Source organism: Toxorhynchites rutilus, chromosome 3 (genome assembly GCF_029784135.1).
Source record: "Toxorhynchites rutilus septentrionalis strain SRP chromosome 3, ASM2978413v1, whole genome shotgun sequence".
Lineage (NCBI taxonomy): Eukaryota > Metazoa > Arthropoda > Insecta > Diptera > Culicidae > Toxorhynchites > Toxorhynchites rutilus.
Window position 1 is genome coordinate 246,944,902 of NC_073746.1, and position 27,309 is coordinate 246,972,210.

General features: G+C 37.4%; 2 protein-coding genes across 2 annotated transcripts in view; both read left to right on the forward strand.

The window, feature by feature from the left end:
* The window catches only part of LOC129775570 (uncharacterized), a 40,377-nt gene extending 39,768 nt beyond the window's left edge, over positions 1 to 609 (forward strand). The window contains exon 8 of the mRNA XM_055780449.1: positions 550 to 609. The gene's annotated coding sequence lies outside the window, so the exon portion shown is untranslated. The remainder of the gene's footprint in view (positions 1 to 549) is intronic.
* LOC129775571 (eukaryotic translation initiation factor 3 subunit F) lies at positions 579 to 1,832 on the forward strand. The gene is made up of 3 exons (XM_055780451.1): positions 579 to 750; positions 859 to 1,005; positions 1,090 to 1,832. The coding sequence occupies exons 1-3, from the start codon at positions 627 to 629 to the stop codon at positions 1,680 to 1,682; spliced, it is 864 nt and encodes a 287-aa protein (XP_055636426.1). The 5' UTR covers positions 579 to 626; the 3' UTR covers positions 1,683 to 1,832.
* The last annotated feature ends 25,477 nt before the right edge of the window (positions 1,833 to 27,309 follow it).

Here is a 27,309-nt window from a genome sequence, read left to right on the forward strand (position 1 = left end):
GTTTATCAATTTAAAACTGCCTTAGAGCCGACTAATCTGATAGAGAATAGTTCGCCTCATACAAACTAATGTATCCAGATGTCGACACCATTCCGCCGTCAACGCGAACTGACATCACCAACACAGATCGAATTGCGGTTGCCTAATGTATAGAAGGCCTTACTCAAGGCGCCTAGAAGTATATACTAAGGTGGGCCAACTTGCTAAAACCACTCTTCAGCCATCTTGGAAGTCTACTGTATTTTGTTCGTAAACAAAACACAATACGCTATTGCCGAAGCTCGCTCGTGATCAGTCTGTCTCTTTCACGCTACAAGCAAATAATTCCCCTTCTACTTTCTTCCGTGCTGTTTTCATATACCGCTCCTCTAACCAACTTAGTGACGAAACGGCCTCACCTAGTACCATAGACCCGTCTTGGCCTTACTGATGATACGGCCTCACGTATACTCATACTTCTATTCACCTTGCATGCACGCAATGCAATAGCTGGATTCTCCATTTTCGAATTTCGAAACGTATTCCATGTGTTTAATTTCCTAAGTTCAGCTCTGGCGGCAGCACAAAACGTCATTTGCGGTGAGAGTGTCTCATTCTTTCGTGTGCGGAAACCATCGCAGCAAAACATGTCGACGTCAAATTTGCCATTAAATCTGACCGTACGTGCCCACCCGGTCGTTCTGTTCCAGATCGTCGATGCCTACGAGCGCCGGAATGCTGATTCACAGCGAGTCATCGGAACTCTGCTCGGTACGTGGTGAAATAATGGTCGAGAAATTGTTTTGGTGGCTGCCAGAGCACATAACCCTATGTTGGAAGGGTAGCGCTTGAATGATGCTTGTTTGTGATTTCTTCCAGGTTCGATCGAGAAGGGAGTTGTTGAAGTGACAAACTGCTTCTGCGTTCCCCACAAAGAGCATGCCGACCAGGTGGAAGCCGAGCTGGGTTATGCTTCGGATTTATATGACCTGAATCGTCGCGTTAATCCGTCGGAAAATATTGTCGGTAAGCTTTTTTTTTGTATTGATTCTGCAGTATATGTGGCATAAAAGGAACTGGTTTTAAACAATGTTTTTCTTTTAATTTAAGGTTGGTGGGCCACTGGTCAAGAAGTTACTAACCACAGCTCTGTCATCCACGAATACTATGCCCGTGAGTGCAACAATCCAATTCATTTAACGTTGGACACGTCGCTGACATCCGCTCGAATGGGTATTAGAGCATACGTGTGCGTTTCGCTTGGTGTTCCTGGTGGCAAAACCGGATGTATGTTCACTCCAATTAACGTTGAAATCACCAGCTACGAGCCGGAGGTGGTCGGACTTCATCTTAGTATGAAAACGATTGGGGTTCAACCTAATCCTGCTCGACCGCGCACAGTCTCGCCGATGTTGGATCTGGCCCAAATCACCGAAGCTTCCGGTAAATTGCTTACCCTGTTGGGTGAGGTTCTGAACTATGTGGAAGATGTGCTGGCGGAGAAACAACAACCAGATAACACTGTTGGACGGGCTTTGCTGGACTTGATTCATTCTGTTCCGAACATGACTTCCGATCAGTTTGCACAGATGTTCAACTCGAACGTGAAAGATTTGCTGATGGTTGTAACATTGTCGCAGCTAATCAAAACCCAATTGCAACTGAACGAGAAACTAACCAGCCTTACTTCTTTCATCAATTAAATAGCAACGTAACTCAGAACAGACACTACAAATAAGGTGGACATTGCAAGTTGAGTGCAGAAAGAAAGATCACATTCGTAGGAAACTCATTTGATAAAGTATTTACTGTTTGTGATAAAGGCAAATAAAAAGTTCGGCGTAGAATGAAAATTGTGCTTAATTTCCCCTTTGAAGAATAGTCTCAAAATGGAAAACAATTACTCTGACGGGATTATTTTGTTGTGTACTTCGAAATATTCCTCCTGCACCGGGAATACTCACCTCGATTCAGCATTTCGTAGGATTTTCATTTCGTTCGAGTTATAAGGCCCTATTTACCCCTATTCTGTATTTCGATCGATTGGAAATATTTCGAACGACTTGATAAAATTCCATTCTGTATTCCGTTCGAGTTGTTTTTGTATTTCGTTCTATCTGCTTCTCTTCGAAAATTAAATGGGCAAAACGTTCGAAATAGGGAATTCGAAATTATAACTCGAACCAAATAACGGTTTCGAACGAAATGGAAATTCGTCGGAATACAGAATAGGGCTGATTATAGAAATCGAATCGAGGATTCGATACTATCACTATCACACCGAGTAAAATCTGGAATTATAGAAATAGAGGAAAACAGCTTGATTCGTTAATCTTGCTCAAATGTCAGCGGAAATATTTTGAAACAAGTTCGAAATGTTTCACAAAGCACTATAGGAAGTATACCAAATCCTTTTTTGAGACATCTGCTATGAAACAATTAAATATCTATATTCCCAAAAGTGTTAATATGGTTATGTTTTGGAGAAAATTGATATTCCCTCAACGAATAAAGCTTAATAGGCGTAAGGCATGCACGCATATGTAAAGAAAAACGACAGCATGAAACAATTTGCTTTACAGAAAATATAATTATTAGAAAATGAACTTTTCCATGTATTTTCATAGGGCCTTATTATAGAAATCGAATCGAGGATTCGATACAATCACTATTACTATGACACCGAGTAAAATCTGGAATTATAGAAATTGAGGAAAACAGCTCGATTCATTACTGTTGCTCGAATGTCAGCGGTGGTGCTGAAATATTTTGAAACGGGTTTGAAATGTTCCACAAAGCACTATAGAAAGTATGCCAAATTTTGTTTTGAGACAACTGCTATGAAAATATTAAATATCTGTATTTTCAAAAGTGATATTCCTTTTTCGAATGAAGCTCAATAGGCGTAGACATGCATTGTTTCATGTGTAATAAAAACAACAGTCACGTATGAATTTCTCTTTTTTTTAGCAAAACAATTTTTTATATGTAATCTTTTAAGGGAATATTCTAGTGCAGAGACACGGATTTCGGACGTTTTTTCGAGCTCCATAAAAATAAAACAAATAATATTTTTATTATACATTATATCATTATTTGTTCATCTATCTTTTAATGAGAAAATAAAAATTGAAGGCAGAAAATATTCATAGCTATAATAGTTAAGAGCTGATGAAGTGAAAGGGTTAAAAAAAAGTTGTGCCATGGCGTACACGATTCCCTTCTGGTTATCAAAAACAAAAAAAAACCAACAGGTTCTGAATCAGTAAAGATACCGCTATGGCATGAACCTCGGACAAGTCTAAAACATGTTTTGTGACAAAATGGCGGCCGTTTGAAAAACAAAATGTGGTTAAAAACGTTTTTTCTTACGTTTCCCAATTTTTTAATAATAGTAAACTTTAAAAAAATTTTTTTTCAGAGGTTTATGCGATAGAGAGTTGCCTGCAGATTGTATTCATATACATTCGACATGAATCGGGTCAGTAGAACTTGAGATATCGTGTATGCCAGTTTGAAAAAGTTAGTGTCGAGAAAAACGCTTATGAAGTTCATTGTTATGGCTGTACCTGGTTAGATACCGCATCACTAAAATGGCTCTAACTCGGTAAATAATATTCTTGAATGCCTAAACTGCAGAAATATGATGGAAAAAAATGGTTTTTTTCAAATTTCTAGACTAGAACACTGCCTTAATCAATTCTAGCATGAAATAACGAGTGGTTAGAACTTAGGACTATCATGAGTGAACGCGGTTCAATCAGATTTTCACAGAAATTTCTCATTCAGTGTTGAAATTTTTCTCATTACTGTTTCGCACTCGGCTATCCCATGTAACTCTGTGTTCAGAGTGTACCTGGGCATATCGAGCAGCATCCTAAATTGAATAGCTTCTTATGAATTTTTTTTCGCTCCGTCGATGGAAACCAGCAGCGTAGTGAGGGTAGACAGCGCCCCTGACACACTATGAAAATGGCGCCCCTGAAATCTGAAATTACTCGAGCAACCGAGGCCTTAATGAAACTTTTTCCTCTCATGGTAAGAATTTCAACATTGCTCGTCGTCGATTACTTCCTTTGGGGGTACGTGAAGGACCGTTACTATGTTAATAAGCCACAAAATTTGGAGGAACTTAAAGAAGAAATAACTCGGATTTACCACAGCATCGAAGTCGTCATGTTAGAGTTGTGCATGAAGAATTTTGTTCACCGTTTAAAACGCGTTATCAAAAAAAGAGATGGTCATCATCAAAAATGTCCTAAAATAAGATTTATCTTGGTTTTTTCAAAATAAAAATCGGTTCACTTTTGTAGAAGTTATTAAAATTTGTTGCGTAAGCGTTTAATCTGAAAGACCCTGTACAAAACGTTTTTTTGTGTTCCGCTTTAAGTGCGATTCACATACAACATACACGTCACGTTCACGTCCCGTCACGTCACGATACGTCAATGATTCTACCATGCAATTCTCATGAAAACATTCACATACACCAGCAACGTAACGACCCGTCAGCATACGTTCAACGAAAACGACCGGCAGGGTTTGTAGAAAAGAATAATTGACGGAGACGGACGGCTCGTTTGGTTTTTATCTGGGCTTTGTGTCTCGGCTTTTGTTTTGATTTGGCTATACAGTAATTTACATCTACATCGACATAAGGCTAATTGAACAGATCTGTGATGCAACACGTTTAATTAGACATTTTTACCTCTAGTTGGACATTTTTGTAAACATTGAGTTCGAGGCCCAAATTATAGCCCCACATTGAAAGTCGCCACCAGTCGCAAATGTCCAATTACTGGTCAAAACCGACTCCAATGCGACACTGAGTGGTGCCTCAGCATATCGCTTTATAAGTAACTAACTGTACTTTTTATGCCAACATATCTCTTAGCTCCAAATTTCGGAGTGAAAATCATTCGCGATTAGTTGAAAGAATTATTCTATGTATTATTGTTATTGCATAAGGGTCGGACTACGGGGTTTAAGCTTTTAAATAATTGAATTCAATGATTCACATTGAATTTTTCAAAATTTAGAACTGATTCTAGGCATGCTGATTTGAAAGAGGGCATTGCAATTTAAAATTGTTGTAGGTGGCGACACCATGAATAAAACTAAATAAATCATTCGTTTGGCATTTGACGTGACGGTGCTGGTGGAAGCATTGACTGCATGTGTGAATTGGTGGAGACGTTGACGGAACGTAGACGTTCTTCTCCGTAACGTGCTATGTGAATCGCACATTAGACCTCTGACGCACCATCCAACGACTAATCACCATCCGCCTGTCATAATAACTCGATTGTGAACATTGATGGAGTGAACAAACAAAACCCAACAGCCAAACAAAACGGCCACCAAATCATTCGGCCTGATTCTGCGTAGCGTGAGAGGTGAGATGACAATTGTCACGTATGTCACGCGATTCCACCAGGCGTATGCCGTGAGAAATCTCACTTGAATGAACTCTCACCGTATTCCCACTCTCAAATATACGTGACGATTGTCACATGAACTGGGATTTCTAGGTGACAATCGAAATCCCAGAAATTCCCTTGAGGTGTCGACAGCGCATAAAAACAAATGAAAAACGGAAGAGAAATAATAAGTGTCGTTTTGGGTCGTATAGAATCGACAGTAATGGTATTGTATGTATCAATAAATTTAATTTATCTTCAATTTTCACAGTGCGAGTGACGAATTACAAGTAGTTTGAATTTCTTGTGAAAGTGGTAGTGAATCTGCTATCCCTCATTCGGACGAATAAGCACACCGGAATTATTTTCATTACATGAAATCTATTTATTTTCTCTAGAATATATTTATTACATGGATCTTTTGTTTCATCTATCTAGTCGCGAGCCATCATCACCGAACTGCATGTGATGATGATGATGTTGGAATAAAGAGGCTTTCAACTTTTCAGTTCATTCGCTTCTAAAAAACTGCATATTCATTTCAGAAGCCTCGGTATACGCCGGAGCCGGAGCCAGAGCAACAATTTAACACTGAGAGCGAAGAGAGCAGCAGCAACTACGACCAAAATAAACGAAAATGTAAAACTTTACAAGATACAATCAACCGTTTAACTAAATCGCAATCAAATACCTGCAAATTCGGCAGAATGTCCCGACATACAACGAAAATGTTTATAATAACAACAGGCCAAGTTAAATCAGATCTATAGACACGGTACTGACTATAGCAAAACAAATATCTGACCTCTCTGAGCGAAACAAATAAAATTCTGGGATGCCAGATGTTTTTTCTCAAATATATGCGATAGAAATCTGAAATATTTGAAAATATGTGTTAATGTCTGCAAAACTGACCAGCTTCGTTTATCATTTGGAATCAGTAATGTTTTTCCCATTATTTTAAAGAGCCTGCAGCAGGAATAAAAAATTGTGTCAAAAGTTAAATGTCTGCAAATTCGTGAGCATATGTACGAATGTGGCATCTCTGATCAGATTTGGCAACCAGCACAATGAACATCTTGTCACATGCAGTTCATCCTATCACATCCATAGAATGAACCTCTCACGGCATCCGATACGACTGTAGGAATAGAGTGAGGAGAGTTGCGTGATGGTGATGTGACAATTGTCATCTCACCTCACACGCCGCGTAGAATCAGGCCGATTATCAAAAAGTTTAACGCTTTAATTTTTGAAACATATTCAAAATCAGCATGCAACAGATAACCTAACGGAACCCTACGTCAACTATGCGATAGTGTCTCGGACACAACCCTCCTGTGACTTTTTTTGCACACTTTTGTAACGGTTATTTGTTAGATTTTCAATGTTTTTCCTGTTTGACTACACATTGTTGATATGTCCAATTACAGGTCACAATCGCCTCTAATGTGACACTGAGTGGTGTTTCCGTATGTCCAATTAAAGACAAAAAACTGTACATACAGTCAGTGCTCTCGTGGCCGAGTGGTTAGCGTCAAACCCAACATGTCGGGGGTTTTGGGTTCGATTCCCGTTCTGGTCGGGAGAATTTTTCTTCAAGGATATTTTCTACGTCTTGCACTGTGGTCACGCATGTTCTGGAGCTTGCCACTTAAAATGCATTCGAGGCGTGTTATTCGGCATGGAAATCTCAACTAGGTAGTAATAAAAACGACGCAAGTAATACTACATTCAGACGGTGAAGTTCCACTAGGAACGTTAGTGCCATTTAGAAGAAGTAGCATGTTATTTCAGTTTGTTTCTACTTGTGAAAAAATCATAATAATTGTTCACAACGAATGAATGTGCTATACAGGGATGCCAGGTGATTTTTTCAAATGTGTTCACATGGTACGAAAAAATGTCTTCAAATGTCTTCACGATCATATCGGAGGAAACTAAAATTCATAACTTACTTTTGAACAAACTTCGATAGCTCATTCAATGTTTATTATAATTGTTATTGTTGTATAGCGCATTTCATTAAATTTATTTTGTGGTGTTGAAGTTTATTTCAATAGATGTGAACAAATAATATATAGGGCAACTGCGAACTAAATTTTCTGAGTTTATAAATGATATTTGGCTTGATAAACCGTTGATTTAGTGAATATAGCCCCAGTTCTTCCACAAAAACGGAACTGTGATAACTCATTTTGTTTATTTCAGCTTTGAAGTTTTGGTTGTAATTGAAACCTCATCCATGAAACTAATTATTGAAACGGTATGTAACCGGATAACCTACGATTTTTTAAGTGGTCGTTTGAAATATCTAGGTTAATCTATTGTATAATACTGGCCCAAAATAATAAAATTACAATACCACAATCATTCCAATTCACGATCGCAAATGAACCAATGTCTTCCAGAAACGATAGGTATCCAGACCGCTTAAAGTTCTCCAGAATTTGAAGAAAAACCCGCTTTGTTGTTGAATTCATTCTATATGCTTGTGCATTGCCTACTTGGAAAAGCTAAACGAGTTTGATGATATTTTCGGCTTATAGTTAGAATTTCATGGAAATAATATCTCTCAAAAGCCCATGTACGCTATCATACTGAAATGTCTTCACATATTTCATAATGTCTTCGGAATGTCTTCACAAAATCGAATATGCTACTAAAGATTATGGAGGGTCGTACAACATAAAATGTAATTTCCAGTAATTTGTGGAGAATATAGCTTAGTTTATAATATAAAAAAAATTACTTGTTTCTTGTTCAACACTAATCTTCGAAAATATTTCTGGAAGTTAACCTTTCTACGGGTAGTGGCAACTATATTGCCACCAATCAGTCTTTCCAGTTAGGTATAGTTTTAAGAGGGTATTCTAGCGTAGAGACTCGAATTTCGGACGTTTTTTCGAGCTCCGTAAAAATAAAACAAAGAATATTTTTACAATCCATTATATCATTATTTGTTCATCTATCTTCTAATAATAAAACAAAAATTGAACGGAGAAATAATATTCATAACAAGAATAGTTAAGAGCAGATGAAGTAAGAGAATTCGAAAAAAAGTTGTTCCATGGCGTACACGATTCCAGCCCTTCTGGTTCTCAGAAAAAAAAAACGAACAGATTCTGAATCAGTAAAGATGCCACTATCGCATGAACCTAGAACAAGTCAGAAACATCTTTTTTGACAAAATGGCAGCCGTTTGAAAAACAAAATACGGTTCCATGCGATAGAGAGATGCCTGCATATTGTATCCATATAAATTTGACATGAATCGGTTCAGTAGAACTTGAGATATCGTGTACGCCAGTTGTAGAAAACTAGTTTCGAGAAAAACGCGTTTGAAGTTCATTGTTATGGCCGTAGCGGGTTAGATACCGCACCACTAAAATTTCTGGGCTTTCTGGGGTATATTCTTGAATGATCAAACTACAGAAATATGAAGGAATTTATTTTTTGATTTTTTTTTAAATTCTAGACTAGAATACTGCCTTAAGTAGATATTAGCCTTGTAGTATTAGTATCATTAGGGCACTCATGTTCAGGCTCATGTTGTTGATAGTAATGAACAAATGTAAATGTAAACGGTTTTATTTTTTTCTCTTCTTTTCCAATCAATTATCACTTCTATTATTCACTTCGTGTTGACAACTCCCAATCTAGAGTAACAAAAGCGAATTTCCCGAAAAGTTAATGAAAACCAGGTAATTTTTTGAAGTTTTCAATATATATGAACTGTTTAGCTATATTACCACCAACATTTTACGCTACACGGGCAGTGGCAACTATATTGCCACAAATTTTTTAATTGTTTTTAATTGTTTTGCGTATTGAAAAAAATTGTTTTGTGTATTTCAGCATGTTAACAAGTCGTTGTATTGTAGTTTGTGTTGATTACATGCCTAGTTCTCACGGCCCGTTAAAGGGTTAATGATGCAATGAAATATTCGTGTCCTGGTTCCACGTACATCTTCAAATTCGGCCCTCGAATTATAATCAAGGCGCGATATTACAATGAGACAACAAAGTTTTTCTTGGAACATCATAGATAAAAGAGAAGACCTGGACATTTCATTGATTGAAACGAAACTTGGAATATGTTTCTCATTCATAGCAGAGAGAAAAAATCATTTTTGAGCCGATTCAAAATTTCCCAAGAAAGACAAAAATATTATTTTGAGCACGGTATTGCCTAGAGACTTTTCTAGAGTTTCTTAAAGGTTTTTCTGGTACACGTTTGCTGATATTTTCACACGTTTGTTCTTGGAAACAGGCGGCTGTAATAAGTGAGTGATGTACTGCTGGATATCTTGATACAACTAAAGATCGATGAATTATTGCATCCGTAACATTCAAGCTAATCATTCATTTGTGCACTTTGCAAATCAGCCCTGGAGATCCTAATGGCATTTTAGAAATGAGTTAATGCTCATATGATACTGATGTGTTTAATCAGCAGGTACCATCTATTTGGAACGATCTAAGTGTTTCTAGTGATGCGCGGTATTCGCCTAGAACATCGAAGCCGGCGCTACACGTAGCGACAAATATATTTCCATGACTCATTCTAACGATAGGGTAATAATGTCCCAAACACGAATGTGTATATGGCACTAGATTCTGGACGTTAGTCGTTCAAGCCTAGGTTGATGCGTGAAACTATTGAGTGTCCAATATTGCAAGGTGTTTGTTGGGTCGTGTGGCTCAGGCTTTAGCCGAGTGTGACGAACGTCTGTCATTTTCCGTTAATTTATTACCTCACTGATATTTACATTCAATTATAATTCCATCAATCAGTGTTGCCACTGGGGAGGCGAAGCTTTGAGTCCATAGTGTCGAATTGAAGCCCGATATTCACTTACAGCGCATTGCATCACACGGATCAAATAGGAAGTCCGAACGGATAAGTTCACAAGGCTTAAGCAGCGTCTAAATTATGTCTGTTTGCTGGGATACAACCTGCCCCATGAATCGAATCACAAAGCAGATAAATTTATTTAACCTTGATCGAATAATACGACTTAAGTTTGTGTTAACAGAAAATATGTAGATCCATCTAGATCCGAAAGGTTAAGGAAATATAAACGTAATAATTTAGCACTCGATCGCGTTGCATAGATTTGGTTCCACGAGAAACGCCCTACATGATGTTTTTTCATTCATCCAACTCGTTGAAAGAGTTGAAGTTTAATTTCAATGAAGCATTCATTCGGATAACTTATTTACCTAAGGCGTGATCATCTGTAGAATAGAACGTTTGAAATCGAGTTTAAGAGCTAGAACAAGCAAATAGAAATTAAATTGTTGGTTGAATTTCAATCACGTTTTATGCTCTCGTGGGCAAAAGATGGAGGGCAACCGATCGTTTCCTTTAATGGTTTGAGGGCCAATAGTGACATAAATCTTATTCGGCAAATTGAAACTAAAGTGAAAATCAACGCCAAATGCTGCTGCTGTGCTGTTCGGTATTGGCTTTGTTTAATTTGAATGAAGCTTGGATTCTATTCAATGGCTTCTGATTGAGAGAAGCGATTTGTAACTGTTCCTTTAGTCTTTTGCCTCTTTAAAGTAAATCTATTCATTTACTATAGATCGATTACACTGCGGTCGGATGGCTGTCGATAAATTGCAAACAAAATCTATTGCAGTGGTTAACCAGAGCGTGTTTTCACAGAAAATTGGATTTCAGTCTCAGAAAAGACCGACCGGCAGCTCGCAGGTAAATAAATCCGAAATGACTTTTGACTTCTGTTCTAGCGAGAGGGCGGGGTGTTGTTCTCAATCTTCTCTTGAAAAAAACCAACGTGTTTCGAAAGTCATTCAGAGCAAAATTAAGGTGTCGCCCGGCAGCATCTAGCGAGTCTTCGTCTTCGTAAATGAGTGCGGTTGAGTTGGGATGGATTGCTTCTATTTAGCAATACTAACTAAAGTTCAGACTAGACAAATGATAGCGGAATGCTAGGAGTTAACAAGCTGTTTGGAGAGGGTATTTATATTTCATCGGCGTACTTTGAAGTTCTAATATTTATTTGCTGACCCAAATTAGAATAAGGAGTTCCTATGCTGGGGATGGAAATGAACTTTTGCATTGCTATCAGCTATCACTCATGGCCAGACTGATCGTTAGCTTCGTATGTCGTGCAAGATTTGGTAAGCCTGGTTATAAAAAAAATCAGAGCTGTTTAGTTGTAAGTACGAGAACATCACTCAAAATCAAGGGTATTGAAGTAATGCATGTGACTAAAAATGTGCTGGTGCTCGCGAAATACTTGAGAAAAGTGGGTACCGCATCCAGGGGCCAATTGATCAAACGTAGTACTAAAAACAACCTGACATTTTTGGAGGTAATATTCAATTCGATTCAAATTTAAAACGTTTTTATATGACACGTCAGTTGTTTTCGTGATTCTCATCGAATTGCTTATTAAATTACTTAAACAAAATGTATAAAGGGTGTGTCACATCAAATTGCATCACGGAAAAAACGCTGTAGAAATTTAATTTTTAGGAATTATATCTTCAGCTTTCGCTTATAATCAGATAAGAGTGTATAGATCACGTTTTCCATGCTTCACTGTCAATTTTTCGTAAATTTGGAAAAATATCGTCGAACGAAAAAGAGCGTCGTGAATTAATCCTGTGCACTCATTTCGAGAATCCGGAGTTGTCACATCGGGACATCAGTAAGATGCTGGGAATCGTCCAATCCACGTCAGCAGAGTACTAAAACGATACTTCGAGAACCTAACCATCGACCGGAAGGTGAAGAACGGCAAAAATGGATGCTCCGTCAGTGAAAAAGATCACAAGCGCGTAGTTAAGCAGTTTAGACGTGATCCGAGAAGTTCGGTCCGGGATGTCGCCAATAAGCTGAATTTGTCAAATTCATTCGTCCAGCGGACCAAGCAGCGGGAGGGCTTGCGTACATACAAGGTTCAGAAGGCTCCTAACCGCGACGAAAGGCAAAACATGGTGGGGAAGACGCGAGCCCGGAAGCTGTACACCGAAATGCTGACGAAGCCGCATTGCCTGGTAATGGACGACGAAACCTACGTCAAAGCGGACTTTCGTCAGCTGCCGGGCCTGTTGTTCTTCTCCGCAGAGGACAAATTCAACGTTCCGGAGGAGATTCGCAAGCCGAAACTATCCAAGTTTGCCAAAAAGTACATGGTGTGGCAAGCGATCTGCTCTTGCGGAAAGCGGAGCGCCCCCTTCGTGATAACCGGCACGGTAAACGGGCAGGTTTACCTTAAGGAGTGCCTACAGAAGCGCTTACTACCACTATTGAAGCAGCACGAGGGCCCGACCATCTTCTGGCCGGATCTCGCTTCGTGCCACTATTCAAACGTGTTGGACGTGTTGGAGTGGTACGATGCCAACGGGGTCACCTTCGTGCCAAAGGAAATGAACCCGCCCAACGCGCCGGAGCTTCGCCCAATAGAGAAATATTGGGCGATTATGAAGCAGGCCCTCCGGAAGAACCCAAAAGTTGTCAAATCGGAGGCGGACTTCAAGAGAAAATGGATTTCTGTTAAAAAAAAACTACAACCTGATGTTGTACAGAACCTTATGGACGGGGTAAAGAGGAAGTTGCGAGCATACGGGCTTGGGCTCGAAGTATGAATAAAAAGAAAATGCCAAAAGTTGTTTAATAGTTTTTATTTGACTGTCTAAAATTTTCAAAAGGATCGGTCTACTGGGCGAATTTCTACAGCGTTTTTTCCGTGATGCAATTAGATGTGACACACCCTTTATATGTAGTTCATATGAAAGCAAGTTAAATAGGATCATCGTTTTGACTACGAGTGCGAACCGTTTTAGAACTGAAAAGTTACCATTTTCATAGCATTTTTGGAGTCTTTATGTGTAATTTGTGTCACTTCTTCAAGCTCTTAGAATGCCAAAAATATCGACATAAATAAAAAGAAAAGGAAATTTATATCTTCATCTTTCGACTGAAAATCTTTTTTACAAATTTAATGATCAATAAAGCAAAAAAATCTGCGCAGCTGTTAATCGAATTTTTTATCACTAAGTCTGAAGTCGAATTTGAGATCTTCCCGAATTCGTCGACTGTTGAACAAGAATCGCATCAGGAATGCTCAAATGATAAGGATGACTTTATACTAATCAGCATAAAAAGACTGGTAGTTCCTAAAAGTGGTGATAGCGAATAAACTTGTTACAATTTAGTTTCTTGAAGAATTCTTTGTTTTATTTGTATCCAGGATATATAATGGATTCGATAAGTAGATTATAATTTTTTAGTATATATTGAGAGTTTATATCGTTTTACACGGTTTTACATACCACAATCGAAGATTTCATTATACACGGTTTTGTTGGGAACCTATCTTCAGTGTAAATCGGGGGATAGGTATACATTAAAACCTATTTTTTTCTCAACAACGTTAAGGGTGACAAAGAAAAATATTTTCAACACATCAAAACGATATTAATGGACGCTAAACATATCTATTAATCCATATATATAAAAATCTCGTGTCACGATGTTCGTGGTCGAACTCTTTCGAAACGGCTCGACCGATTACTATGAAATTATGTTCAAAAAACTTGGTAGACATGAGAATTGGTCGTAAACTATATATGATGTCGCTAGGATATCGATTACCTTATGTTTCATACCGATTAGGGTGGCCCTATGCAGGAAAAACATAATTTTCTGAATAAAGTTTTTTGTATTTTTTTCTTGAATTTGGCATGAAAATACATGTAGCCCTCATTTAATAAAATGTAACCCATTACCCATTTTTAATCGCGATACAGCACAAATTTATTTACGTTTTTGAATGACAGATGGCGCTACGTCCACTTCATCGAACTTTTATCCACACATGCACCAGTATCCTTAATTCGGCTAAAGGTAGGTGCAACGCCGGCGAGCTGGAAGCCTTTTTGAATGAGCGCAATGAATTATTTAAATACTTCATATCATACATGATAGGATTGCAATTCTTAGAAAACACCGGTTGTAGATCCAATGCGCATGTTGTTGAAGACATTGCTTGAATCATGGTGGGCGACTGCACAGCGACTCGAGAAATTGTGATTCGAAGAAGAAACAATAATCTGGCGTTCATCGTTGGCATACATCGTTCCTACGACACTTTCCAAGGAGTTGGAAAGTACTAACGTTCCTAACGTTCGCCGTCCGTTTGTAGAATTACTTGCGAACGGTAGAAAGATAGAGAAACTACGATTCCTATAGGACAACCAACAGAAGCGGGGGGTTCTTCTTTACAATATTACACGTATTCGGTCGCACACGTTGCTGGATGTATTCAGTTGAATAGCAAAAATGTGGATTATCTCATATACACATTTTTAGTTTGGTTAGTCGACAAAATACGCTCTGAGAAATTCGATGGTGTAATTTTCTCGGGAATTGTCGTTGGTAAAATCTTTGGGAAAACACTTTCTACATAATAAATCAATGAAGAAATACTGAAAATATCGGACAACCATTCACAAATATTAACAATGCTCATATTAATGTTGAGTTCTGCAGTTCGATGAGGAGTAATGAGTACATTTGAGTAAGAAGAGTAATGAGTACATATCGTTGTGAATACTCCTCGATTGAATGACATCGACGGAATAATGCGCTACCAAATTGGTCGGTGCATCAGCTCTAATGAAGTTGTCTGGCGTATCTTTGGTTTCCCAATTTATGAACGGGACCCAGCAGTTATAAATTCAACCGACCATCTTCAAAACGGCAAACGCGTATTTTTCACCAAATAATTTTTATGGCAGAACAACGTTTGCCGGGTCAGCTAGTTAATATATAATCTATAATATATATGATAGCCCATGGAAATATATATATGTTTGAGCATCATAAAAGTCAACTTTACCAACTTAACCAATATTGCGGCTCAGTTTTATCGGAAACATTCTTCTTCTTGGAAGGCACCAGCGTTCCTAGAGGAACTTCACCGTCTCAACGTAGAATTACTCAAGTCATTTTTTAAACGGTTTTATTTAGCTTACCCTGTAATTTGTATGTTTGTATGTTTGTAACATGTTTGTCTGTAGCGCTTTATCACATTCATATAAATTTGAACCCTTCCTGTTGACCTGAAATTTGGAACACATCTTTATCTCTGCAGTCATTATAAAACTGCGTATTTCATAATTTTAAAAATCCAAGGAGGAAATTTCTTAGATGAAAAATTCCCCCGACTAGAACGGGAATCGAACCCGAACCCCTGGCATGTTAGGTGTGACGCTAACCACTCGGCCACATGAGCACTTAATCCTTTGGCTTGGCTACTCGGTTATAATCAGTACGCTATGCATATGCGTACATCACATCGTTTCAGTACAGGTCGATAGAAGAGTTTGATGAATTTCCCGATTGCCTTAACCGTTTGAGTGCGAAGCAAATTTTGTGGGCATATGCCAAAAATGCGGATGAGTTTGGGTATACAGCAATTCCAAATGAAATCGACAAATGACAAAACATGTATATTTTTGATTCGAAGTTTGTATTCCGTTTGGGTTGAAGGAAATATGAGTTTTCCACAGCAATTGGGATTTTTTTGACTCAAGCGTAACTTTTGAAAAGGGCGTATCGATTTTAGTAGGAGAAATCTTTGATAATTTATATCTAAAAAACTATGAGTCGTACCGAAATAGTGTCTTAGAAAGAGTTATGGAGTATTGATGTCTAAACATGAAAAAAATATACACTGAGAAAAAAATTAGTACTCTTTTTTTTATTTACAAAAAAAACTTTAATTTGCAATATCCAAAATACATGTTTTTTAATTTTTTTTAAATTTTTTCATATAAAATAGAAGTCATTTAGAAAATTTAAAAAATGGATCCAAGATGGCAAAACTATTTTTGACGAACTTTGTAGAACATCGAATTTTTATGAATTTTCGAAACTTCGAATTTTTGCATGTTAACAATCATTTTTAGCCACAAATTATGATTCCTGATGTGATTTAAAACAAAAAAGCTCATGATAAATCTCCTTCTAAATGTAGCCATTCTCGAGATATTTTGAAACATATTTTTAATTTATTTATAATTTATTTTTTCATTATTTTCTGATATTTCTATACACATTATGATAACTTGCTGCATTGTCGTTAGGGTACAACTTTGCTGCTACTTCATTCTCGGATACAGGTACAAAAGAATGATACTTTTTGGTACCTGGAATTTATTTGGTGTTATCATACATGCTACTCAACTCTTACACACCCTGATCATATTCTTCTTGTGACATATATGAAAATGACAATTTTGTACGATAGTCTTCTTTTCGCTTGCTAGCCCAGTCAAATAACGTTTTTGCACTCGTAATCGGGTGTTCATGCTGCCTAGCCAAACTAGCTCTTGTTGCCATCCGTACAACAATGTACCACCAATTGCATCACAATGTACCACCAATTGCATCACAATGTACCACCAATTGCATCACAAGGTCCTTTGCCGTGTAATGTTGCAAAAAAATGCCATTCAGCGTCAATGTCGTATTTCGATTTAAACTGACATAAACTCGCAAAATTTTTCCTATTTTTATACTGGGATGCGACACCATCCGACATAAATTTTATTATTTTTACCTGCATTTGTTGTTTCAAAAATGTTACCAATTTAGAAATAAATACTTGCACAGCTATTGTGTCATGACTTAAAACTTCAGATATAACTACAAAGCTTAAATTTGCCAGAGAACCTTTTTCATCTCTATAATAAACAATGAATGGATGGATTGTTGCTTGATCATTGTTCCAGTGATGACTTTGACAACCTCATTTTCCTGCAAGTTAGCTTTTATATTGTTAAGAAATGTGGACTGTTGTGTTTTAATGTAATCATGAGTAATTAATTTTTCTACTTTTTCGCAAAAATACGATACACATACTTCCACCGGTTTTACAAGAGTTTCTATGTCGCATCGATCAGTAGAAATCCATTGTGCATAAGTGGTTTCAATTAAATTGCGTTCCTGAAGCTCATCTAGAAACCAGTTTCCAAACTCGTCCGCTGTTGAGCATTTTTAACATTCACGAAAGTATTTTGATCTATTTGATATGTTACATAGTATTTTCCAATTTTGCAATTTGGATTAAGTTCCTTAAATCTGTTGAAGGTTTCCCGTAATGATTTTTTTTATCCCATTTATTTATTTAAGGCTCATTAGCATTTTAGCTGTAACATGAGCCGAATTTTAATCGTGTACATGTCACATGGTTATCATATCTATAATTAGCACATTACACAGTTGCCATTCGCCAGTATTCCTTCTATACCATTACAAATGGTACATTCACACAGTAGCCATTTAGGCGTAAGGGTATTCTTTCTGTTCTTCCATTATCCAGTTGGACCACCGGACAGCGGAGACAGTTGATTCTGAGGAACAGGTATAGATGAAGCAGAAGATCAGGATCCCGGCTACCTAAGATATCCCGGACGGGGATATCCGATTGTCTGCCTTTTGCTCTCAGTGCTCTAGAGAGCTGAGAGCGAGCAGCATGGAACCGGATACACGACCAGACAACATGCTCGATGTCGTGGTAGCCATCGCCACAATCACAAAGATTGTTTGCTGCGAGCCCAATGCGATAGAGATGCGCGTTGATTGATCATTGTTGACAGTTGATTGATCATTGTTGAGTTATTTATAGAACAGTAGCCCGATGTGTCTGGCAGAGCAGAGCAGTTGTATGGATGAATCGATCTTATTTCGACCGTGGATCGATCTCCATCGCTGATGATTGTTGCGTGGACGTAGCTATTCTGTAACAACACAAAGATGGTCAATGAGGGCCCTGAGTTTTGAACTCACGATCGATCGCTTACTAAGCGAACGCGCAACCAATGTGGCTACGGAGACCCCCATCCCGTAATGATGTTATTAATAACCTTTTTTGGATGTGTTGACGCTTCCCATCTACAGAAACAAAGTCTCTTTCTCCAGGTAATGATCGACTGATATCGTCGTCATTAAAAAAATCCGAAACATGATTTTTAACATCTTCACTTGAACTTGGTCCATATTTGCTATGTGGTGTTGACAATACACCTTTTTCATTTGCCAGTTTTTTGGCTTGTATTGCCATATCTGCCATATCTGCCGTATTGCCATATCTGTGTGGTCAAATTTCTCTTTGAGCTGATTGATAATCTCATCAAACTCTTTTGCCTTTTGTTTAAAGTTCGACTCTTCGTCTTCTTCATAAGAAAAGGAAAATCGATTTCTTTTAATACCTTTAGAAATTTCTTTGAATTTTTGTTCGATGTAACTTGCTTGTCCAAGTCTTTTCGTCATTATTAGTGAAACGTTAATACCGGCGATTCCCTTGTTGAATAGCTCAATGTTCTACGCTCGGGAATACTCTGGTATATTGCTGTTTTGGGAATCTTACGAAGATGCGGAAACGACTGAAACTATTGATGGTACTTCTTCTAAAGTATTTCCTACTGCTGTAATGATCTGCTCCTCAGTATTACACTGTTTTGGTTTGGAAGAGTATACAGATAAACGGCATGATCCGCAAATTTTTAAATATGTATCTAAAAGGATTTTGCATCCAATTGACTTAAGTTTCTCAATCATTGACACGGTTAAGAAACGTTTTTCAGATGAACATTTCTTATCGTTTTCCGGAAACGGTCTACAACACGAAAAAATTGTTGTAGTCCATTGTGGTATACTGTTATTCACTCTATAAGGAAGATTGTTCGACTGATGAACGATGTTTGAATATGAGAAACTTTATTTACATTATAGAGGTACGTTAAAGGTATCTGACTTTATGAACCTATACAGAGCTAGCTTAGATACCTGACTTCAGGTATAATCTAGGCATAACGTAAACAAGTTAATTATATTTGTACCCATAACGTCCGGTTGAATCCACAAGGTGTATTTGTTGTTGGGATTTCAATTCTACTGTTCGTGTTTTGATTGTGTAACACGAATAATATGTTGAAAGTTTGTATTAAGATAAAAAAAATATTTTTTAATATCGCTACGTTTTGTGTTAACCCACATGTCTTTAAATGTTTTTCAACGTAACTCCTAAACATATATTTTTACCATAATGATGTATTTGGAAAAGTTGTTGGAAATTATAAGCAAATTCATAAAATTTCATGAACATGACGGTATAATATGACAAACATATTTTTTTTTCCCAAAATATATTTTTTATTAAGGCACATGTGGCGTTAGCCTGACGGGGCCGGGAGTCCAATATTTTGACAATTTTTGTCTTACAACTATGTTCGCGGTTGGCTCGAGGTTAGTATTACAAGTGTTCTCATAATTGGTATGTTGCAGTCTTCGATGCTGTGTACGTGTGCCCGACACGGGATACTTCCTATTGGGATGCAGCTGACCATTAATCAGCAACGCCCCCCTAGTCTGTACCCCATATCTAGCGTGGTGTGTCTTTCTCGACTCGAGGAATCCAGGATAGAATGGTCACTAGCCGGCACAATCATCAGCTCGTGTAGAGTTGTCATGAGCGGTACAACCTTTGGCTCTTGTTGAATTATCAGTGGACTGCACAACCTTCGTGCATCTGTAAAGAGTGTGTGTATGTATTGCCGCGACTAAGTAAAAGTTTATCGATCGGATAGGAGGGATATGAAACGGGGACACAACGAAGGAAACATCATTAAACGTTGACATCGGCGTTTCTGAGGAACAGGTATAGATGAAGCAGAAGATCAGGATCCCGGCTACCTAAGATATCCCGGACGGGGATATCCGATTGTCTGCCTTGTGCTCTCAGTGCTCTAGAGAGCTGAGAGCGAGCAGCATGGAACCGGATACACGACCAGACAACATGCTCGATGTCGTGGTAGCCATCGCCATAATCACAAAGATTGTTTGCTGCGAGCCCAATGCGATAGAGATGCGCGTTTAGGTTGTAGTGATTGGACATAAGCCGAGATATCACGCGAATGAAATCACGACCTACATTCAATCCCTTGAACCATGCACTCGTCGAGACCTTGAGATAATCGTGTGTAACCAACGACCGAACTCATCTTCACTCCATATGCGCTGCCAACTAACGAGTGTGTCCTGACGAGGAACGTGAAAAAATTCATTATAGGCAATTTGCCTTTCAAAAAGTGTGCCTTCTGAAGCGCCCACCTTAGCTAGCCAGTCCGCTTTCTCATTCCCCGGAATCGAGCAATGAGAGGGAACCCATGCTAAGGTAATCTTGAATAATTTTTCGACCAAAACACTCAATAGATGTCTTATTCTTGTTAGGAAATAAGATGAGCGTTTATCAACTTTCATTGAGCGGATTGCCTCTATTGAGCTGAGACTGTCTGAAAAAATAAAATAATGGTCGATGGGCAGTGTTTCAATGATCCCTAGAGCATAGTATATCGCACCCATTTCTGCGACATACACGGAACAAGGATCTTTGAGTTTGAAAGAGGCACTGGAATTTTCATTGAAGATGCCGAAGCCAGTGGACCCGTTTATGTATGAACCGTCAGTAAAGAACATTTTATCAGATCCAACTTTCCCATATTTTTCCGAAAATATCGACGGAATAACATTGGAGCGTAGGTGATCTGGTATTCCATGGATTTTTTGTCGCATGGACAGATAAAAAATGACAGAGGAATTGCAAAAGTATGGGAAGCAAACTTGGTTGGAGATGCCTGGTGAAGGGTGCACGTCGTGGGTAAGGTACTCATGGTATAAATACATAAAACTTGACTGAGGAGTCAGCTGGAGTAGATTTTCGAAGTTATCAATCACCAATGGATTCATGATCTTGCAACGGATGAGAAATCTGTAGGATAATTCTGTGAACCGAAGAGTAAGCGGGGGTACTCCTGCCAAAACTTCGAGACTCATCGTATGTGTCGAATGCAAACACCCCATGGCTATACGCAAGCAACGATATTGTATCCTCTCCAGCTTGAGAATATGAATCCTGGCAGCTGATCGGAAGCAAAAACTGCCATATTCTAACACTGACAATATCGTTGTTTTGTACAACTGAATGAGGTCTCCTGGACCTCATTTCAAACATATTAAACTCCTGGACCTCAATTCAAACATATTAAAAGGGAATATTTACTATAAAAAAGACAATAAATTAAAAATATGTTTTAAAATATCTCGAGAATGGCTACATTTAGAAGGAGATTTATAATGAGCTTTTTTGTTTCAAATCACATGAGAAATCATAATTTGTGACTAAAAATGATTGTTAACATACAAAAATTCGAAGTTTCGGAAATTCATAAAAATTCGATGTTCCACAAATTTCGTCAAAAATAGTTTTACCATCTTGGACCCATTTTTTAAATTTTCTACATGACTTCTATTTTATATGAAACAATAAAAAAAAATTAAAAAATATGTATTTTGGATATTGCAAATTAAAGTTTTTTTTTGTAAATAAAAAAAAGAGTACTAATTTTTTTTCTCAGTGTATATTTTTGTCATGTTTAGACATCAATACGCTATAACTCTTTCTAAGACACTATTTCGGTACGACTAATAGTTTTTCAGATATAAATTATCAAAGATTTCTCCTACTACAATCGATACACCCTTTTCAAAAGTTACGCTTGAGTCAAAAAATTGCCAATTGCTGTGGAAAACTCATATTTCTTCCAACCCAAACGGAATACAAACTTTCGTTCGAATCAAAAATACATGTTTCTAAAATCTGCATTTTTTGGACGATTTCATATGAAATTGCACTATACTGGAGTTCTCAAACCAGAACGACGTCATCTTCCAAGAACAATTCTGGTTAAGAAATGGGTTACTAACATCATTGGACGAAACAAGAACACGTTTCACCAACATGTGCGATGATATTGTTGGACGACGAGAAGGCGCTCGGCAATATGTGAAATGGTGGCCCTGTGTTCAAGCTGCGTAGAATGTTGCATGACTCTTTCGCCTCGCGACGACATATGTATTTCATTGAAGTTGCCTCTTATAATACATCAAATTTTATTGTTCGGGATCCCAACCAAGTTGTAATGGAAATGATACATGTAGTAATGTTGAAAAGGTGAAGTCTTTGCTGGTAGAACCATTGAAAAACTTTCATACAAACAACGTAAAATCGTGATAAAAGAAACAAAAGATATAAATCTCATTAATTTCACAAACTTTATGTTGAAAGTTGGAGAAAATGGATCTGATCCGTAATATCACAAGTTATCTAGTAACTGTTTTAGAACGTACCAAACTGGATAACATGTATGTGAGGAAATCATGACGGAAGATATTATACATATTCGTAGTAAAAGTACTGTACATAACAATTCAACCGAACATTTTTTATGCAAATGTGGTAATTTGACTGGCTGACTGCTGACGATAATTTGTTTAATAGTTATCCTATGAATCTGAGCTCATAATTCACCAAGCATGACCAAACCAACAATGATGCTTGATTGTTTGGATTCATAATCAATGAATCAATGTTCCTTATGTGCAACAATGTAATTACTGGGTACGATAAATAATCGATTGACCATGAATGCCGGTCATGCGAACAGATGTTGAAAGGGCTAAGACGATTTGTATTTGATAATGCTCTGACTCTATCATACACCGTTATAACCGTTCCCAACCCTTCCCACGTTACATTCACCGGTAAGGTCATATTGCGAACCAACCAACGGATATCCGTGGAAATTTTGCAACTGTTTTCGAACGCCAGACGAAGACGGTTTTGATTTGTGACTTCAATGCTAATGTCACCACAACCGCAGCGTGTCGGATGCATACGCACTGAAATTGCGCCACACGCCCCGCCACGCCGACGGGGCTTACCCCATTGACACACAATTTATGCAAAATGTATTGAATGATTGCGTAAAATTTTTTAGCAAAATGAAAATAATTTCACTCTTGTTCCACAAAGCGCGTGGCAGGCTGTACCTGTTGGGCATTGATAACAGCTGCAGCTGAAAACCGGGCATTCGGCGCGGTCAAACGGACAACACGTGGCTGAAACTGGTCGAATGTCGTTAGGGTGCCTTTCGTTGCTCGATTAACTTTCCACTCGGTTTTGTGATCGAAGTAAAACAAGATCTTTGTGGGATTGTGGGAAAATTTGTATATGGTATGCTTCAAACCTTCAACATTGACTGTGTTCGGAAAACGAATATTTGGGGTTTTCATCACTTATTGGATCAGTAGACTAATTTAATCGTGACGGCCTATATGCAGATCCATGTAATTTTATTCGTTTTGAAACAGCAAAATCAACAACGAAACGCCCTTCCGAATGAAATGATATTTTCTTTCCCATTGATAGGCATTTCACTGGGTTATTTATTTATGAGCGTGATGCGAAATGTACATGTCATGACATTAATCATTCAAAATCGGTCGTCGTTAAGCAACGTGCCGAAATGGAGGCATTGGCCAGATTGATGCGCTCGGAAAATGAACGGATAAGAAGAAGCAAGACTATTACGTCATTAATGGATCCAATTTGTTTACATTATTGAGCGGGTTTGCGGAGGAACGATTCCGATAGTAAAAATATACTTCCATGGCTTCTCGTGTCCCTTCGGAATAATAGGATTTGTCCAAGTTTGAAAAATAACCATTCGTTTCTGGAATCACCTCCTCGTTTCAATTAATTTTTTTCCGCCAGTCATTTTTTTTCAAAATGAGGAACAAATAGTTGTCCGAGGGAGTCATATCTGGAGAACAGAGAGACGTGAAACAAGTTGGAAACCTAACTAAACATATCCTCAGTACGCACCATCTCTCTGACTTTGCACGGACTTTTCAAACAACCCTCATATAATTATTTACCAGAGCAACGTAAGGTTATCATCTAGAGATCAGTACGAAATAAAGTTTCCATATGTTTTCCAATTACTTTCAAATAGTTCTTGAATACATAGATAATAACATCTTTGTATTATTTGAAATTCAATTCATTCATGTTCTTTTCGAGTTTCATTCGTAAAACAATGAGAAAGATAAATTTCTGAGATTTGTTTGGCAAAATCCAAAGGTTTCTTGAGTCGTTCAGAAATCGAAGTGTCCTCCTTTCACCTTCAATACTATTTGTAGGTCTTTTGGCATTATCTCCACCAGGCTCTCTCAAGGGCAGTTGAAAATATGATCATGGTTTGTCCACTTTTTTGAATGCTCTAATTCAGCGCACCTTTGTCAAATCAGGTATTCGAATGTTTCAAACCATATAAATAAAATTGTCTTTTTCATTATTTACAGTAGTTGTATAGTATATTTTTACGGATTCACGTGATTTAAAATTATAAAATCCACCTTCTATTGGTGTCAATGCGCCCCTCAGTTGGGCTCACTTTTCATCAATCGCCAGATGATTATTCTGTACGTATTCAGACCTTTTCTGGATTTTAACACTTACAAATATTGTAAACATCATGCTTGCACACCATTTGTATCAGATTTACATAGCTAAATCATGTAGTTAACGCATTTCGATGATCTCAATTTATTATCTACATGATTTCTATGGCAACCGCTTGGTTTGCAGCTGCAGTTTGTTTATGGCGTCCGCATAGCGCATAGCAGAATTGAAGTTTCTCTGTATTGAGTGTGTTGAGGTGAACACTTTTAAAACGCCCAAGAAAAGGCAATATTCTGAAGAAGCCTAAATTATGAATGGATCAATATGATGACAGTAAACTCTAGCAATGAGAAATGCAACGACTGCTTGAAAATTCGAATTTTTTCATTCAAAAACGGTGATTTCTAAAGCCGGACAATCCATGATCATTTTTTGGACAAACCATAATCAGAGGTGGTCAAACCATGATCATAATTTCTCTTTGATGAAAATCGTTGAAAAACATAGAAATATGAATAATTTCAACGTCTTATGGTATTATTAGCAACTAGAGACTTGGAGCTTTTCAACAAACCCAAACTGGGTTTATTAAACAAAAATTATATGTGATTTTCATGAAGAAAAATCGATTTGCTTTTACTAGTTGCATGAAAACCTCCTAAATCGGACATACCAATATCATTTACCCTACTTCTCTGACGCCATACTTTTGTGACATTAAGCTTTTTTCTCTCTGAGATTATTTCCGTTGAGCTCATTTTCTTTGTGATTCTTTCGGTCACGATTTTTGTGTCTTCGTTAATAATGCACGTAGTGCACTCAGTATGTATCGGTACGTCACGACCAGGGTTGCCAACTATAATTTAAAAAAATCAGGAAGCATGAAAATAAAAATCAGAATAAATCAGGATAGCTCATATTGGGTTGTCCGAAAAGTTAATGTCGATTTTTGGAAAAATAAAAACATCATTTTCAATCAAAGCATTTTAATTTAATTTTATATCCATAGTTCTGTTTTGCAATCTTTCACACAGCTTAAATATTTATTTATTTATTTATTTATTTATTCTTCGTCTTCGAAATTATAACGTACAGACTGTAACTTAAACTGAATATTCTATCCTTCAAGAACATGTTTGCTTCCTCGTTGAAAACTGCTGCGAACCATACATGTGAATAACAGGTTGCTAGGTAGTAGCTCATAATACAGAATCCATTCCAAATCCCACCATAAACAGAGTATATCTTCGTTCGGGCGATGACCGGATATGTAAAAAAATTAATAAAGCTTGATATAAATCATCGCAAGAGCGAAATGCTAGTGTTTCGCTTGACTTTTTGATCGTATATATTTTTTCCGAAAAATCTACACCATCACTACAGTCAATTGCAGAGAAATCTATATTCAAAATTTCACTGAATTCATCATCGATGCTTTGGAATTGAGCTTTACTCAACAAATGAGGAAAGCATATAAGCAGTAGAAGACTTGTTGATTTTTTCTTAATTGTTATGATATTCAGTACGGTTATAGATATATTTACCATAGTCCTTAAAGTTGTCATTAAAGACGAACAAATTACATATAAAATCTTTTTATATTGACTGTGGATTCAAATTTTTTCTCTTGAGTAATTTTATACTCTGAAACGTATTCCTACATTAATAGTTCTAGGGATACATCTACATACACATTATCCTCAATAAAGCAATGTTGTTCCTCAAACTCAATCTCGTTGTAATTTTATAAATTCGTCAGACAATCTGATTTCATGAAATTTTCTGGCACTGTTTTGGGAAGCCACGAAACAATTGAGGGTAGAGATAAAAAAGTTAAGTACTTAAGTAATGTAAAATATATACGAATGCGGACCAGTGAATTATCATGGCAGAAAACTTTGGTATGGAAACCAGTATATTTATTACGAATAATGTAAATAGTATAAAAATCAGGATCATCTCAGAAAAAATCAGGAAAAGGTAAGTGTTCGTCAGGATATCAGGGAGTGTGCTAAAAATTCTGGGAAATCCTGAAAAATCAGGAAGGTTGGCATTTCTGGTTACGACACCCACTGCAGCCACAGGTGATTCTATATTTCTTCCCCACTATCATCATTATCTACCTTTTCATCGAGCCGGATTTCAGAAAAAAATTCCGCGACTAGCAAAATCTCTTTGTGGATGTTAGCAGTGTTGCCAAATATTCATCTATACTGGAATGGGTAAAAATCTTTTTGATTTGTATGTTTCTAAAATCTGTACCATTACACATATCCATTACATAGAAAAATCTGTTTTTATTGCAAAAAAAAATAAAAAATAGTAAAGCCTCAATTTAGGCTGCATACTACTAACCGCATAGGGTAAGGTGGCCCTGAACCGATCTCCTAAATTGCAACGGCCATTCATCACATAAAATTCTCATTTTTTTGTCGACTTCGGCATTGAGACACTATAACTTTTAAACTATGCTTTATATCGGTCGGTGTAGTTCATTAGTGCTAAAAAATGGAAAACAGAAGCCAAATCGTAAGTCCCTTTTTTCGACATCTTCAGAAATGATG

Bases quoted from the DNA above. Each gene is read 5' to 3' on its own strand.
- LOC129775571 (XM_055780451.1), top strand. From the start codon at position 627: ATGTCGACGTCAAATTTGCCATTAAATCTGACCGTACGTGCCCACCCG. The intron at 751-858 runs GTACGTGGTGAA...GATTTCTTCCAG, and splicing joins AGTCATCGGAACTCTGCTCG to GTTCGATCGAGAAGGGAGTT. The intron at 1,006-1,089 runs GTAAGCTTTTTT...TTTTAATTTAAG, and splicing joins TCCGTCGGAAAATATTGTCG to GTTGGTGGGCCACTGGTCAA.